Source organism: Apostichopus japonicus, chromosome 13 (assembly GCF_037975245.1).
Source record: "Apostichopus japonicus isolate 1M-3 chromosome 13, ASM3797524v1, whole genome shotgun sequence".
NCBI lineage: Eukaryota > Metazoa > Echinodermata > Holothuroidea > Aspidochirotida > Stichopodidae > Apostichopus > Apostichopus japonicus.
In genome coordinates this window covers 21,396,584-21,411,272 of record NC_092573.1, presented here as the reverse complement: position 1 = coordinate 21,411,272, position 14,689 = coordinate 21,396,584, and the positions used below count along the sequence as shown (strand labels likewise).

Genomic DNA, 14,689 nt, shown 5'->3' with positions numbered 1-14,689 from the left:
CACTAACCCATACAGATAAGATTATCTCAAGGTGTCCTGAAGCTAGAAAACCAGATCATCAACTTTCACAATAGTAACCACAATGCAACACAGCTGCGTGACACGAGAAACAAAAGACGCTGTCTAGAAAACGTAAGAACTTGATGCAAGCAAACAAGAATGCTCCCCCGTGTTTGATTAACCTTATAATAATAATATTAGGCATTTAGCTACGCTATTCATGGTAAATCATATCACAGCGCTTACAGACGTTATATTACCCCTGGTCAATAATAACCTGTCCCAGAGACAATCCCTCCAGTCTGCAGCAGTTATATACTGACACAGGTACCCATTTAACCCCTGGGTGGAGAGAGGCAAGTGAGATAAAGCATCTTGCCAAAGGACACAACGTAATGAACTAGGCAGGAATCCAACCAGCAATCCTTGGATCACGAGTCCGACGCCTTAGCCAATTGGCCACCACGCTCTACATTGAATGTGTACAACAGCTTTAACTGATAAAATATTGTTACAAGGAAGATCTGTACTTGACATCTACCATTATTGTTTTGTAATTAATAAATATGTAAATCAGAAACAACACCCATACTAGGAGGACCCAGTCCACATTTCACCTCAGCCAGAAGATCATTGTGTATATTAAGTGACTTAATAATCATTAATAATTTCATACATTTTTTATAGCGCCTTTCCCAAAGGCTCGAATCGCTTAACAATTTTACCCCAGTCAACGATAATCTGTCGAACATAGAGACAATCCCTCCACATGGCAGCAGCTAAACAGTGCCAAACTGATAGTTTTATCTTACAGGTTGCCATTTATACACCTGGGTGAAGAGAGGCAATGGAGATAAAGTGCTTTGCCCCAAGGACACAACGCAATGATCTTGCCAGGTCTCGAACCTGCAATCCTTAGATCCAGGAGTGTTAGCTCAGTGGTTAACGCCGGTGCCTTCCAATCATAAGGTCCCCGGTTCGAGTCACTCCCAGATTAATGTATATGTCGTCCAGTTACAGAGTTGTTGACAATTGACAATTCATAATCATGGACGTTAAATATGAATGTAAGAGACTGATTTCGGTCAGATTGAGGCTTTGATAAGCCAATGAGGCTTCTTCGCGAGTTCCTGCTTGCAGGAGGATCTATAATACATAAATACATACACCCATACAAGTCCACTGCCTTAACCCATTGACCACAACGCTCCCCCCTTGGACTTGGAGAATCGCATGGACACAAATAAAGTTTATCGAAAGGAATATCACTACCTGGCCACCAAGGATGAGTTCAAGAACGCCGATGAGGAGATTTTGGAAAAGCTGTGGTCCTTCGGCTGGAAACACCCGAAACACTATTTCTATAAGCTGCCATGGGGGGGGGGGAGATTAAAAGAAATTCTAAAATATAAAATATTCTGGCGAAAATAAAGTTGGTGTCAAAACTTTGCATTCAATATTTTCAGCAGACTTTCTTCTTGTTTACAATCCCTAGCATTTGTAAAGGTTTAACTTAAAATGTTTAAGAAAAAAAAATTGGTGTATGAAAATTCCATTTTCCAGTATATTTTTGCTCATTTTACTGTTGAAGATTAAGGTAAAATTGCATATTGTGATCTTTGGTCTGAGAGAGTTTATATATATTAGAGCACTGTTATATCACTGCAAACATCCAGTAAATTGTGTTCAAACCATACTTTCAAAATCTGAATCTCCATCATGTGAACTACTATCATACCAAAAATACATAAAAGTACAAAAACCTACATTTAATCTTGTCACGATATTATTCCATCCAAAAATAACCCCGGATAACCTTACCATTCAACAAAATATTTTTCCTACAGTTGCAATAACAAAAATAAGAAAAATACAAAAACTATGTCCTCTCTTTGATACTTAGGTTTTCTGTCCAATCCTAAACTAAACCTAGGCTAGAATAATATATCCTTTAAGGGATTCTCAAATAATTGTTTTCATTTCAAGCACCTTCACTTCAGTATTGACAATTTAACAATTTTTTTGTGTCTTGTCTCGTAAAATATTACCCGAACGTTTTTTGAACTCTCCAACTTGCGGACAGTTAATTTCATACATATTAATTTTACCGTTTCTTGAATCGGCTGAAGCTTACCGACTTATATCAGATGCTATATAAACATTTGGACTTTGCTAATATTTACATTGAGACCGAATTAAGTAAATATTCTTAAAACACCATCATTTGAATAATTACTATGTTATGTCAGAGCAATATTGACAAGGACAAACTACATGAGGGTTACTTTGCTCTGGCAAATAAAAACTATAATTGTTATTTTGCAATGTTTACCTAAAAATGTATAGATTATTTTTCTTTCAACAAACAAGATGGTATGCCAGCTAAACACTGTCAACCAGCACTGGTTGGTTTCTGTAGTTGTTATGATTGCTTTTGCTATTATGGACACAATTAATGTTAGAATTGTAGCGTTTGCTGTAGCTGTGATGACTGTCCCTGTTCTTGTAATTGTTGTTAGGATTGCTGTTGCTATTATTGTCACAATTGCTGTTACAGTTGTAGCGATTGCTGTAGCTGTAGCTGTTGCTATTATTATTACAATTCCTGTTCCAACTGTAGCTGTGATGACTGTCCCTGTTCTTGTCCTTACTGTTATTGTTGTCATATTGCTATTCTTGTCACAATTGCTGTTACAATTGTAGCAATTGCTGTAGCTGTGATGACTGTTGCTGCTCTTGCCATTGTCTTGTCATTACTGTAATTGCACAGGTCTTTTTTCTGGTTCTTGCTTTCTAAGAATTCTTTTGCTGTGGGTCCTGGTATTTCGTATTACCTAATTCAGATTGGTAATGCTTTAAACATGACAGATTTCATTGCTTTGCTTACTTACCTTCATTACTGTTACAATGCCCTCTGCCCTGAGGTCGGACAGTATGTTGGAACAACCTGCTACTAAAGCTGGAGCATATGCCTGAAAATTGTAAAATAGAGCAAATGAAAAGGGTTTCCAACATATGAACCTTCAAATCACAGCGTAAAATCACAGGACGGAGGGAAAAAATCTTCCTTTTCTGCCACCCCATACCCTAACTCCTTCACACTCCCCTAAACCCTTCACACTCCTCCAACCCCTTCCCACTAACTCCAACCCACTCACCCAAACTCTTTATACCCCCCCAATCCCTTGACACTCCCAACCCCTTGACACTCCTCCAACCTCTTCCCACTAACTCCGGCCCACTCCCCCAAACTCTTCACACCCCCCATTCTCTTTCCAGTGCTCCACACCTAAGCATAACCTTTATTTCTCACACATTAGCACAGGAAGAGTGTAACAAAACTAGATACCTTTATATTTGTCAATTACAAGCAATTCATTTTTTGCATCGTTTTCAACAGTCTCAATTTGCATTAGATTGGCTATACCAATGGCAGCCGCACACCTACATCATTCCTGACGGCTTCTATAATATTCAATAAGGTTTGAACTTGTTCGTGTCTTTGATGCACAATCCTGATATTCATTTACTTCAATGCACACATATAACAAGTCAGGGCCAATGATTAATACCAAAACGATGAATTAATTTTTTCCTCTTTTGTTTTAATCATCTTAACGAACCATACTAACATATTTGTCATGTCAACCAACAAAGGACTTTAAGATAGGACCTTTTTATCACAACTGCTGCTATAAATTTGAAGGGATGTCCGATGAAAAGAAAGAAAGAAAAATAAATATTATTTTCATTTTTTCAGTGCAAGTATTACTCATTGGCTGTGGCAATTGGCTTTCAAGGGGTTGGCATGGGGGGGGGGGAGGGGTAATATTCTAGGAAGTCTAACCATGGTTAACAATGTTTTGAAGAGCTTATCCTTTGTCCTACTTTACTAATTAATATCAATCTTTACATTACCTCCATAAACTGTTGTCTCCCCAGTAAAACGTAAGCTCCAACAATATGGAAACACGTCTTAAGATTTTCACTGCCTAGTTCTGAAGAGCAAAATCACACAGAAAATAGGAATCATTTAAAGAAGCACAAATATGTCTGCCAGAAACCACCGATGCCATAACCGCAATGTTTCACCAGAAACCATCCAAATCACAACAATGACTTTGGGACCGCTGCACAGCTACAAACTTTGTTCTTTGTTCAAAGCGGCATTTCATATTGATCTCACTATAATCTAGTGGTTACCACACATTGACTGTTCAGATTAAAATACTAGGTACATGAAATACCAGGTACATGAAATACCTGGTACATGAAATGCCAGGTACATGAAATACCAGGTACATGAAATACCAGGTACATGAAATGCCAGGTACATGAAATACCAGGTACATGAAATACCAGGTACATGAAATGCCAGGTACGTGAAATACCAGGTACATGAAATACCAGGGTACCTGAAAAAGTATCCTGCTGAAATGATGACACTAAACCTACGCTTTGTTGAAGAAAACAAAATATCATATTAAATTTACAGGGACAGACCATTTCTGTCTGGGATTAAACTGTTAATAACAGCCTAATCAGACCTACCACACTTTCACAGCAGATGTACCTAGCCATACATGTGGTGAAAACATTGGGTCAATTGAGGCAATTTTAGACCCCTTTAGGCTTCCCAGGAGCAGCGTATGAAAATTGTTTACTAACTGAGGGAAGAGGTTTGTTTACAAGTGACAAAAACTTCAGGCTCTGATAGCAAAAATCATGGGCGTATGCTACCTTATAAAAAATTGGGTCGTTTTTTAATCAAAGAATGTGTACGTAGGGATCACCAACGACTGGTTTGAATTGACTGAGAGCTGGAGGGCTCAACTGGTAAAGCATCAGGATTTTGAGGTTACTGGTTTCAATCATATTCCGGCCCAAAAAATATCTTTGCTCTTTTTCGACTGTTCTGTTTCATAAATTTCCCGATCAATTTTTCCATCGTTGAATTGCTGATACAATATGCAATCTTGTTTAACCACCACATCTGTTCTTCAGACAACCCTAAAGGGAAAGACCATGTTGTTCGAGAAAACCTGGTAAAAAAGATTTCTACTTGAATGACGACTTTTCCTGATATTTCTCCCCACAGCTGCAGGTTTTGTGGAAAAGTTCATCTTATAGAAAGAGACTTAAGAATAAAACTTGACATGGCACAGACACAGATCACCAAAGCTAATAGAAGAGAAAAATCTGTTAATATCTGATAATATATGCAAAACATACAAAGGAAGTAATCTTACCAAGAAGTGGAGGCATATTGTCGAATAACTGAAGCAAATCTGGGGTCATCGTCGCAGCATTTTGGACCGTTTCAAACCTAACGATAATGAAATATACAAATGAACACATCAATATATGGACACTTATTTAACATTAAGAAAATCATGTGCAAGAAAAAGTGGCAAAATATCCTTGCTTTTACTTTCTAATTGCCTTCAAACCCAAAATGACAGTTGCCTACAAAAAAACAAAAAAACAAATACTGCAGATGTTGCAATACACATAGATATAGCTATAATATTATAATGAATTGAGAGAATTTCAGCAGTTATAGTAGGTTAATAGAATGCTCCATAAAATGGCTCGGAAAAAAACTGATAAATTCCTGGCTGTTTTATTATGAAGTTAAGCAAGTTTTAATGACTTACAATAGACAAAGATCAGACACTATGCCAAACAATGCATTAAAAACGATAACAATATCTGTTTAACAATGGAAACCATTGTCATTGGCAGACTAAAAATGTTTTTTTTTTTTCGTTGAACAAAATACCCTGGTATTACAAACTTATCATATCAATGAAATGGTGCAAATACAAGCCATTCATAATAGAAATAAGCAAACTAGAAATAATAATAACAGTCGTCAAATTATTCTGTTAGTATTTGCTGACTTTCTGCTAACAGAAGAAGATGATGAATTGCTGATGCTCATAAGAAGTGAGAAAATGAGACAGCTAGTAGACTTACCACAAGTCCAGCCCATCTTCCAGAAGGTACACGTGGGGTGGTTGCGATACGTCTGTGCTGAACTTAACCACAGGTATCAGGAAAGGATACAAATTAGCACTGAGAGTTCCTAGACCCTGCCAATAATCAAATATAAATAGAAGATAAAAATGTGGTTTATTTTCAGACCTGGAAAAAAATGGGAACATTCCAGATGCAGTTGCTGAAAAATTCTCTACATCAACAGCAAAATACCGTATCTTACATTAGAAGGTTGTCTCTTCATATAAATGTAAATTTTAAAGCTTAATTTTAACATCACAGCTGGTAACAACCACAGCGAGAGACATCATTGCAGCAGATTAGTTAAAAAAACCTCTGCATTTCCTATTGTGTTCATAACACAGGAATGTATCTTATATAGTGCACACTAACACATGCTTAGCAGAGTACAGGACTTAGTTGGGGAAATCTCAAGTGTGGAGGATACGGGGAGGGAGAAGGGTGGGGGGAAGGGGTGGGGCAGGTGTTTCCTGTTGCTGAGAACCAGCCCAAAGTAACAAACTTACCTATCAGTCATCTTACATGCTTTTACCTTTTCTCGGAATTTGTGTTTTTGTCCCCAGTTTGAATCTCCCACCCCTCCCCCCCCCCATATCTTACTCTTCCTAGACCACTCGCCTCATCCCCTACCTCCTCCCCATCCCTCAGAGGCAGAGTTAAAGAATGCGGAGGGTACGTACCTGCACGAGACAGATGAGGGTGGTGAGTATTGCACACCTTAACATGTTGTGATCGGACGATTCCTCCCAGAGCATAGGCAGGTACTGTGCCAGGCTGCTGGCGTGGGGTCTGATGTGCGACCCTACCCTCTCAATGATGAACGATAGTACGTGCAGAATGTGCATCTGTCAAGAAGGTCATAGGTCAATTTATAGAAAATAATTACCACAATGAAATATTGAACAAAAAAAACAAGTAACATTGAGTATTATACCAAAGATTTGGTTGTTGAAAAGTCTCTAATGCAGGGGTTCCCTAACTGGGGTACATGAACCCCCAGGGGGTGCATGAGTCCATCCCAGGGGGTTTGTGAGATGTTTCTGAAAGTCAAAACTAGAGTCTAATGGATCAGAGTTTTCACTTGAAATACTCGACACCGTTTCATCCGTTTTCATCAAGTTTTTGTCTGTCAAAATTACAGTTATTGCAGTGGAAGAGATTCACCATTGAAGAGATAATCCATCCAAGTTTCTTATTAAAGCCAATAGGTCACACATTACTAACCCCTCCAACCTCCCCCCGTACCCCTCCCCAGTTATCAACATGACATAAAAGACATTGGTTTATGTAGAGAATGCACTGCAACAGAAATTTCACTGAGAGAATGTCTTTCACGTAGGAAACGTAAAATGGTGAAAGTTTGTGGCTGGAGAAAGAATGACACGTATTAAAGATGAGTTCAATACTGAAAAAAAAGGTACAAAATAAATACATTGGATTAAAACTAATGTTATGGAACATCTGTACCAATTACTTTTCCCAAAATGTTCGGTATTTTCTTACCTTAGAATCACATTCCGACACTTGTTGTAGTAGATTAAATAGGAGAGATACACTTGACTCTAAGAACTGTGTCAAGAAGAAAAAGACATTTCAATAAGACAGAAAAAAAAAAAAGGACCAGAAATTAAATTAAAAAATAACATGCCAATCTTCTGACACTTTTTCTTTTTCATCCTGATCCCCACTTTACAGAAACTTTTCACTACGTTCCAATATTGCTTGTGAAATGCTTTCCATGAAATTTACGTACTAAGACGCTCCAACTTCTCTCAAACTCAGAGATTTCTATTTAGCGAGTATTTGATGCCCTCCATTTGAATTCAGCAAATTTTGTCCGTTTCGGTGTTAAACTCACGATCCTCAGGGAGAAACAATTTTGACGGTAATGTAACTGACAAACTTGAACTGAGCTGACAGTTCTGCTAAATTAGCTGGTATGGTGAGATGACATTATGGGAACAAAATCGTCAGGTTCAATTTGAAATGTTACTCTTAATCAAACTTATCACTCAAAACTGACATTATCACTTCAATCCTCGCATTGACATGATATAATAAGTAAAAAAAAACATTAAAGCTAGCTTCAGCAGCATGTTGTACACAATTCAGTAACATACACTGCTAGGATGCCTGTTTATAAGTTATTTGATTATATTAAAATAAAATAAATTCTTTTGCTAAGAGATTGTCAGTCCATGAAGATTACCTTTGACTGCATAAATTACAGCATGGCTAATTGATTCAAACGATGGAAAGAGTAAAAGCATCAAGCCCCCCTCCCCTCCCCACCCTCTCTCATCCCACTGTGGCATCCCATATTACTGTAAAATGTAGATCAATTCAGAACTGAATAAAAGGGAAAATATGTCAAAGTTATGGTTACTCACAGGAATGAAAGCCTCGGTCTTGAACTCAAAGTCATCGACAGGTAAGATACAGTTAAGGTGGAATGACAATAATTACATATAATTACAATTTAATTACACAATTAATGCGTTTACATTGTTATTACTAGACTGGTATAATATACTTGGGTGGGGGGGGGGGGGTAAGCTGAGCGCACAACTTTTATGTCACATTACAAATACATCATTTGCAAAAGGTAGTAGTCTTAGGAAAGGATATTAAATTCCAGAGTATAGGCAGCTATTACCCTAACTGTAAACTAAGCCTTCCTGAGTGTGTAGAGAACTTGTTTACAGGTGAGGGGGCACAACTTTCATGTAACATTACAGACATAAACTGAGAAGAAAATAATAGTCTTATGAAATGATCAATGTTTTAAAGTTTTGGGCAGCTGTTAATACCCTACCACAAACAATGGAAGGGGGGGGGAGATTAAGTGGGAGGATTAGAAAGGGTTGACAGTAGCTTCAAGTTATATTACAGAAATAACCTTAAGAGAAATTATATTTTTCTTATGAAAGGATATCAATTTTGAGAGTTTGGGCGGCCGTTATTCTAACGACGAGGTCTTCTTCCTGAGAGAGGAGAGGTAGCACAGCTTGGTAAACAGCGGGATGTAGCGTAGGAGAGAGTTTGACCCCGATCCACTGGCCGATCAACCAGATGACTCTCCTTCGAATGTACTTGTAACTGATTGAAAATGAAATCATAGAAAACCAACGACGTCAAAACAGCGAGCCAGTTAAATTACAGATCAACTATTTTGACTTCTGAAAGGGGATATAAAATAGAAAGCCATTTCAGTTTACATGGAATCTTCACCAATCTCTAGAGCCATGCTACCGACTCTCTATGGGCAACAACCACAAAAATTGGCATCGCCAAGCTTTCATGTTGGGTCAATGAGCTGTGTTCTGAACGGCATCTCAAAGCAAACTTCCCTCCCCAATCGGAGATTTGTTTCACATGCAATGTTGTCTACTAACTTTCAGTCAATGTGCAAGCAAATGGCAATCAGATCAATATGTACATCATTAATTACCAGAGAGTACATCTTGGCTGATATTGACACCTTAGTTAGGGTTCAAGGCTGGCCTAGGGAAAACAAACACCAAGGTCACCGAAGAAAGAGCTTCGGTAACAGGGTTATAGTGTACTGCGACAAATGTCTCACATCATAATCAGGGTATCATATCAGGGAGTTTCCATAACAACTCCCTGATCACATTGTGCAGTAGATCTGCACAAGGCATCTATAGTGGTATTGCAACTATCCTTCACAGATGAACAGAATATCCAGGCAGTCCGCACAAAGAGAGTTGGAGGCCCAGGATTGAATCCAGTACAAGGCTGGAAGCTTTTGTAAAACTAAGAACCCTTCATGTCTTTTAGGGCATATATCTGCATTGTTCATGAAAGGTCATCATCATGTAATAACATGACTTCAATGATACCTTGCTATAACTACTGGACCTCCCCTAATAGACATGCATAATTTGACACGGTTTGACAAGACCTCCTAAGAGGCCTCGTAACGCCTTTTTACATTTCAAGGAAAGTCTCGGTTCAGTTGATTGGAAAGCATCAGTTGCGGAAACAACATTTTTAAATCATTCAGGGTTGTCTACTCTGATTAAGATGTGAGTGGTGACTGAGAGGCCAAGTAGATTCATATACAAGCTCCCTTTGGTGGTGATGTAAAAAATATCCATGCTTTGGTTTAATACATTTATTTAATAATATAAGATACAGTCGGTCTTCATAACCAATCTGGGAGGGGAGAGTGATGCGGCGCAGGGAGGTATATGTTAACTTGATGAGGTGCTGTCCCTCTGGATGAATCAACATCTCTCTCTATTTCTTGAATATTGTAAAAAATTGTAATACCAAAAGAGTTCAATTACATGAGGTTGAGGGTTGTTTGGTAGCAGAGATTGGGAAAACCAAAAATCTTCTGAGAGGATGCGGGGAATTGCCCAAAAAGAATAAGAAAGCTGGAAATGTATTGAACTCTGGAAATGCTTGCAAAACTTTCGAGAGCTTATGGGCCCATACCAGATGACTTTAACTATGTAACTTGTTAACCTAAACCCTGGGAAGGGGGCCTGTAGGAAATGAGTGATGTGTCTAGGTTTACAGCAATAGATGAATTTCATTTTGAAAATAAAGAAACACTCCATCCCTACCCAAACATTTAGCCAGATCTGGTAGAGAAATTAGCCTGTTAATGAGGGGCCGTATTTACTGCAGGGAAGTACCTTGCACATGCATGGATTCTAAGACTTTAATGTTACTAGTTTATTAAAGGCATTGAAGACTCGCGTACAAAGAAACGTCTCATGCCGGTAATCTGACCTAGTTTCGAATGAGGTGTAACAGAAGTGTTAGACACCACCATCATTCCCAGAAAATACAGACACAGCTTGCTACCATCGGTAATTAGACACTTGTGCACAGTGAATACATGCAGATACGGTCAATACCTGCACAACACAGTGTACATAGCAGTGATAGAGACATCTCAGGTCTAGATAAAAGATAACAAGGTACCACGTTTCATTACTGTCTGCATTTTGTAGCGACATAAATAAAACTTCACTTGCAAGCAATGAAAAGTTAACTTTTTCAGAGGGCTGCACGCGGTTTGTGGCGAGTCTTCAATGCCTTTAAGTTAGATCTGTATTCAGAACAAGTAAAGAACTGAAACGATATTGACAATCAGGAATAAACTTCCTAACTACTGCTTTTAAATATTTTAGCCTCCAGCAGGATGACTTACTTTGCACTTTTATTGTCCAGTTCCTTCAGAAGGTGCGAGACAAACCAGGAATCGAAGTCGACCTCGTCAAAGAGCTCAAAAGCAGCCAAGCCTACCGCATTATAAACTAAAAATGGAAAGTTTGTAAGAATAAGGGGGAAATTAGCAACAAAACTAAAGCAACAACAAAAATCCATCTCCCAGGTCAGAACCAGAATTTATTGTGAATGATCTATCTTTGTAAAATATTTTGGTCTAAATCACTAAAATCATGCTTCACTTGTCACTTACAGCTCTGCCTAATTCACAGAAACAAAACAAAATATCAAAGAATATGAGAATTGTCAATATTATGGTCACCATATCTACAGAATATAAATGCAACTAAATTATGCTGATCCCCCACCCCCCCAACCCCCCAACCCCATCAGTCTAATCCTCCTCCCTTCTGATAAGTTCAAATCCCAGCTACTTACTGTAAAAATTGACATATCTTTTAATTTGTTGTAGGAAAACATGCAATTACTAAATCCTGTCATCAACTTTTTCTTCCATCATCTACCTCCCCCCACCCCCCCCCCCCCAACACCCCCCACACACACCCCAACACACAAACTCCCCCACCCCAACACACACCTCCCAACATACACTTCCTTCACACACACACAAAACTCTCTGTTTCATTCTTCCATGTTTTTCACTGCCCCTTTTAATTAATTGTAACTAGAGTTACTTTGTTCTTACTTGCTTCCTTCTGTAATAATTTGTCCAAGTCTGAAGCATCCTCATAACCTGTAGGAAGAAGAAAAAAGACACTGGAATGAAATGGATCCTCAGATTTAAAGTTAAAAATTTCACTTGAAAATACTTCATGGAGCAAAGAAATAATGCTAATAACTTCCCAGTCAGATTTATATTTTTGGATTATTTTTCAAAAAATCTGAACGGCACTAAACTATTGTTTTACCATCATAACACATTGCAATTTGCAATTTTTTGGGGGAAATGTTACTAAATCTTCAGAACATTACTGAAAATAAGATTGAATTGATCAAAATAAGGCATACACATAGATGTTTTCTACAAATTAACATTTACTTAATTAATTAATTAGAGATTTAACTACTTTATTCAATTCTGAAAATTGTGTCGTGCCAGAGAGCACCTCACCAACTTTCATAACTTGCACTTTTCCTACAGAATTCTAGTAAAGTTTTTAAATGCAAGTGTTTTGAATTTCTATTGGATTTTAGGAATGTTAAAAAGAAAAAGCATTGAAAAAGTTAAAAAGTTAACTCAAGAAGCTTAGTAGAGATGACAGAGTGTCATACTACTGATTTCCATAGCATTAACCAACTACAATTGCAGTAGTAGCCATGCAAACCTTCAGTTTAACTATGCTCATGCATATTCATGAATATTCATTAATAAATGACCAATCAGGTGGTATTAATGAAAATAAGGCATGTTAACTTTACTTTTCATTAAATATCTCACTAAAAGGACACTTTTCTGTGAAAAGGTCTTCAACAACAGTTTGGCTTATGCATATGGTACAAACTAGCACATTTGTATGCATTAAAATAAATAAATCTCTAAAGATAAATCCCTGTTTGTACTTCCTAATGAACCAAGTATTGTTCTGAGATCTAGTAACAGGATGATTTCAATTCATATCTTTGCATGTTTTTGAGGAAGGGAAAGTTTCCTTTTTCAGAAGTTTCTAGAAGAGGTTGGAGCCCCATGCACAACTTCACATTTCAACACTTAAGAATTAACAGGTAGCCAAACCACTCTGAAATAGGAAGAAAAAACTTTAAAAAAACATAGCTGTCACAAATAACTTTTAATTTGTGTAGAAAAAATTAATTTAAGTAAATCTCTATAATAGCCAATTATATACTTAACATGCTTTTTGCATGTCTAGAATCTTTCATATGGTAGATGAACATCATACAAGAAGCATAACTATATGCACTATACAAGTATATGCACAGCATTACACATTACATAACTTCATTATAAATAAACTGTTCGCTACAACAGAACAAAGAAAAATTACTCTAAATTCTAAGTAATTCTACACATGATCTTAGCCAAAAGGTAGAGAAGCGATCAAATAAAAAGTATACAAAAGGTCAACTTCAAAGCTGCTTGGGAATGTTTTACATTCATGAAACAGACTCCCTCCAGCATTAAACTAATTACAAATGTAGTAGTAGCTGTACAAAGCTGCAATTTTAACTATGCTCATGAATAATTTTGAATATTCATATTATAATGAATATTCATTAATCAACAGCCAATCAGAAGGTAGCAATGAAAAAAAAGCAGTTAAACTTTACTTTTCTTCAAATATTTTACTAAAAAGGAACTTTTCTGTGAAAACAAGTTTACAGCGACACTTCAAACCATGCATTTGTTACAAAATAGCATATTTCTACAGTTCTCAGTAAATTTAACCTCTCAAAATTGAACCAGTTCTGTTCTAACTAATGAACAAAGTGCTGTTCTGAGATATATCAACATAATGCTCGCTTTTGACAATTTGCATGTTTTTGGGGAAGGAAAAGTTTCCTTTTTCAGATGTTTCTAGCAGAGGTTGGAGCCCCAGGCACAACCTCAAACAAATAATCATTATATATTGAATTTATTTAAATAAAGTTTATAACTAGCATTGAAGATCATTGAAACAGGTTAAATTTATCTTCATGATGTATATCCAGACCCTTCAAATGTTATATAAGAACATGTGAAAAGTGTTCAACGGTTAACTGTTATGTATGATTCGAAGCTATCCCTTGTCAGTTCAGCTTAGAATTTCCATTGCGATTGTCCATTATAATACTGAAAAATTATCATTATTGCTTCCTGGATTCTAGAATTCATCAAAATGTAAATTTTTGCCAGAAATTTGTTTTCCCTGTGTGAATCATGTTGTGGGATGTAAAATGTCATCCAACTTTGAAAATCGTATCTTCACTACAAAAACATGCAATCAGGATGTACATTTCACATACTGTTGCAGAAATTTTACAGCAAATTTTCCAACACCAACTATGGACTGTAATTTACCCTAATTAAAAGGGAACTTGCCAGAATAAAAAATATATTGTGTTAAGGGTCTTTCTTCTAGTTCAAAAGAACATATTCTCACCTTGTACTGTTTGAACCATTTGCAGTAGTGTAGGCTTTAGTGTGTCCCTATATGCATGAAAGAGGGTCAGAAACAGAACCTCTGTGCACGGCTGCAAAATGGAATGAAAATTAGGTTGGTTTTAAAGTTTGTGGGTAAAAAGTTTGCAGTTTCATTGAATTTGTAATACTGGAAATTGTCAGATACGACAGGATGAGAATGGGGGGGGGGGGAGGGGTTCAGCAACCTGGTCGAGATTAAATTGGGGGCCCAGCAACAACAAAAAAGGAAAAAAATAATGTAGTCGTCTCACTTTCATGATATCTAAGGCAAAATGAAGACCTCGAGAGAGGAACCCGGTGACA

General features: G+C 37.2%; 1 protein-coding gene across 1 annotated transcript in view; it reads right to left on the bottom strand.

Moving 5' to 3' along the window:
* LOC139978463 (importin-11-like) overlaps positions 1–14,689 on the bottom strand; it is a 40,833-nt gene that overhangs the window by 17,365 nt on the left and 8,779 nt on the right. The window contains exons 11-22 of the mRNA XM_071988718.1: positions 14,346–14,436; positions 11,933–11,980; positions 11,210–11,315; positions 8,957–9,120; positions 8,412–8,452; positions 7,525–7,590; positions 6,702–6,866; positions 5,980–6,095; positions 5,250–5,326; positions 3,919–3,998; positions 2,892–2,972; positions 1,273–1,368 (exon numbers count right to left, since the gene is read on the bottom strand). Of these exons, the coding sequence (XP_071844819.1) occupies positions 1,273–1,368; positions 2,892–2,972; positions 3,919–3,998; positions 5,250–5,326; positions 5,980–6,095; positions 6,702–6,866; positions 7,525–7,590; positions 8,412–8,452; positions 8,957–9,120; positions 11,210–11,315; positions 11,933–11,980; positions 14,346–14,436 (1,131 nt within the window). The remainder of the gene's footprint in view (positions 1–1,272; positions 1,369–2,891; positions 2,973–3,918; positions 3,999–5,249; positions 5,327–5,979; positions 6,096–6,701; positions 6,867–7,524; positions 7,591–8,411; positions 8,453–8,956; positions 9,121–11,209; positions 11,316–11,932; positions 11,981–14,345; positions 14,437–14,689) is intronic.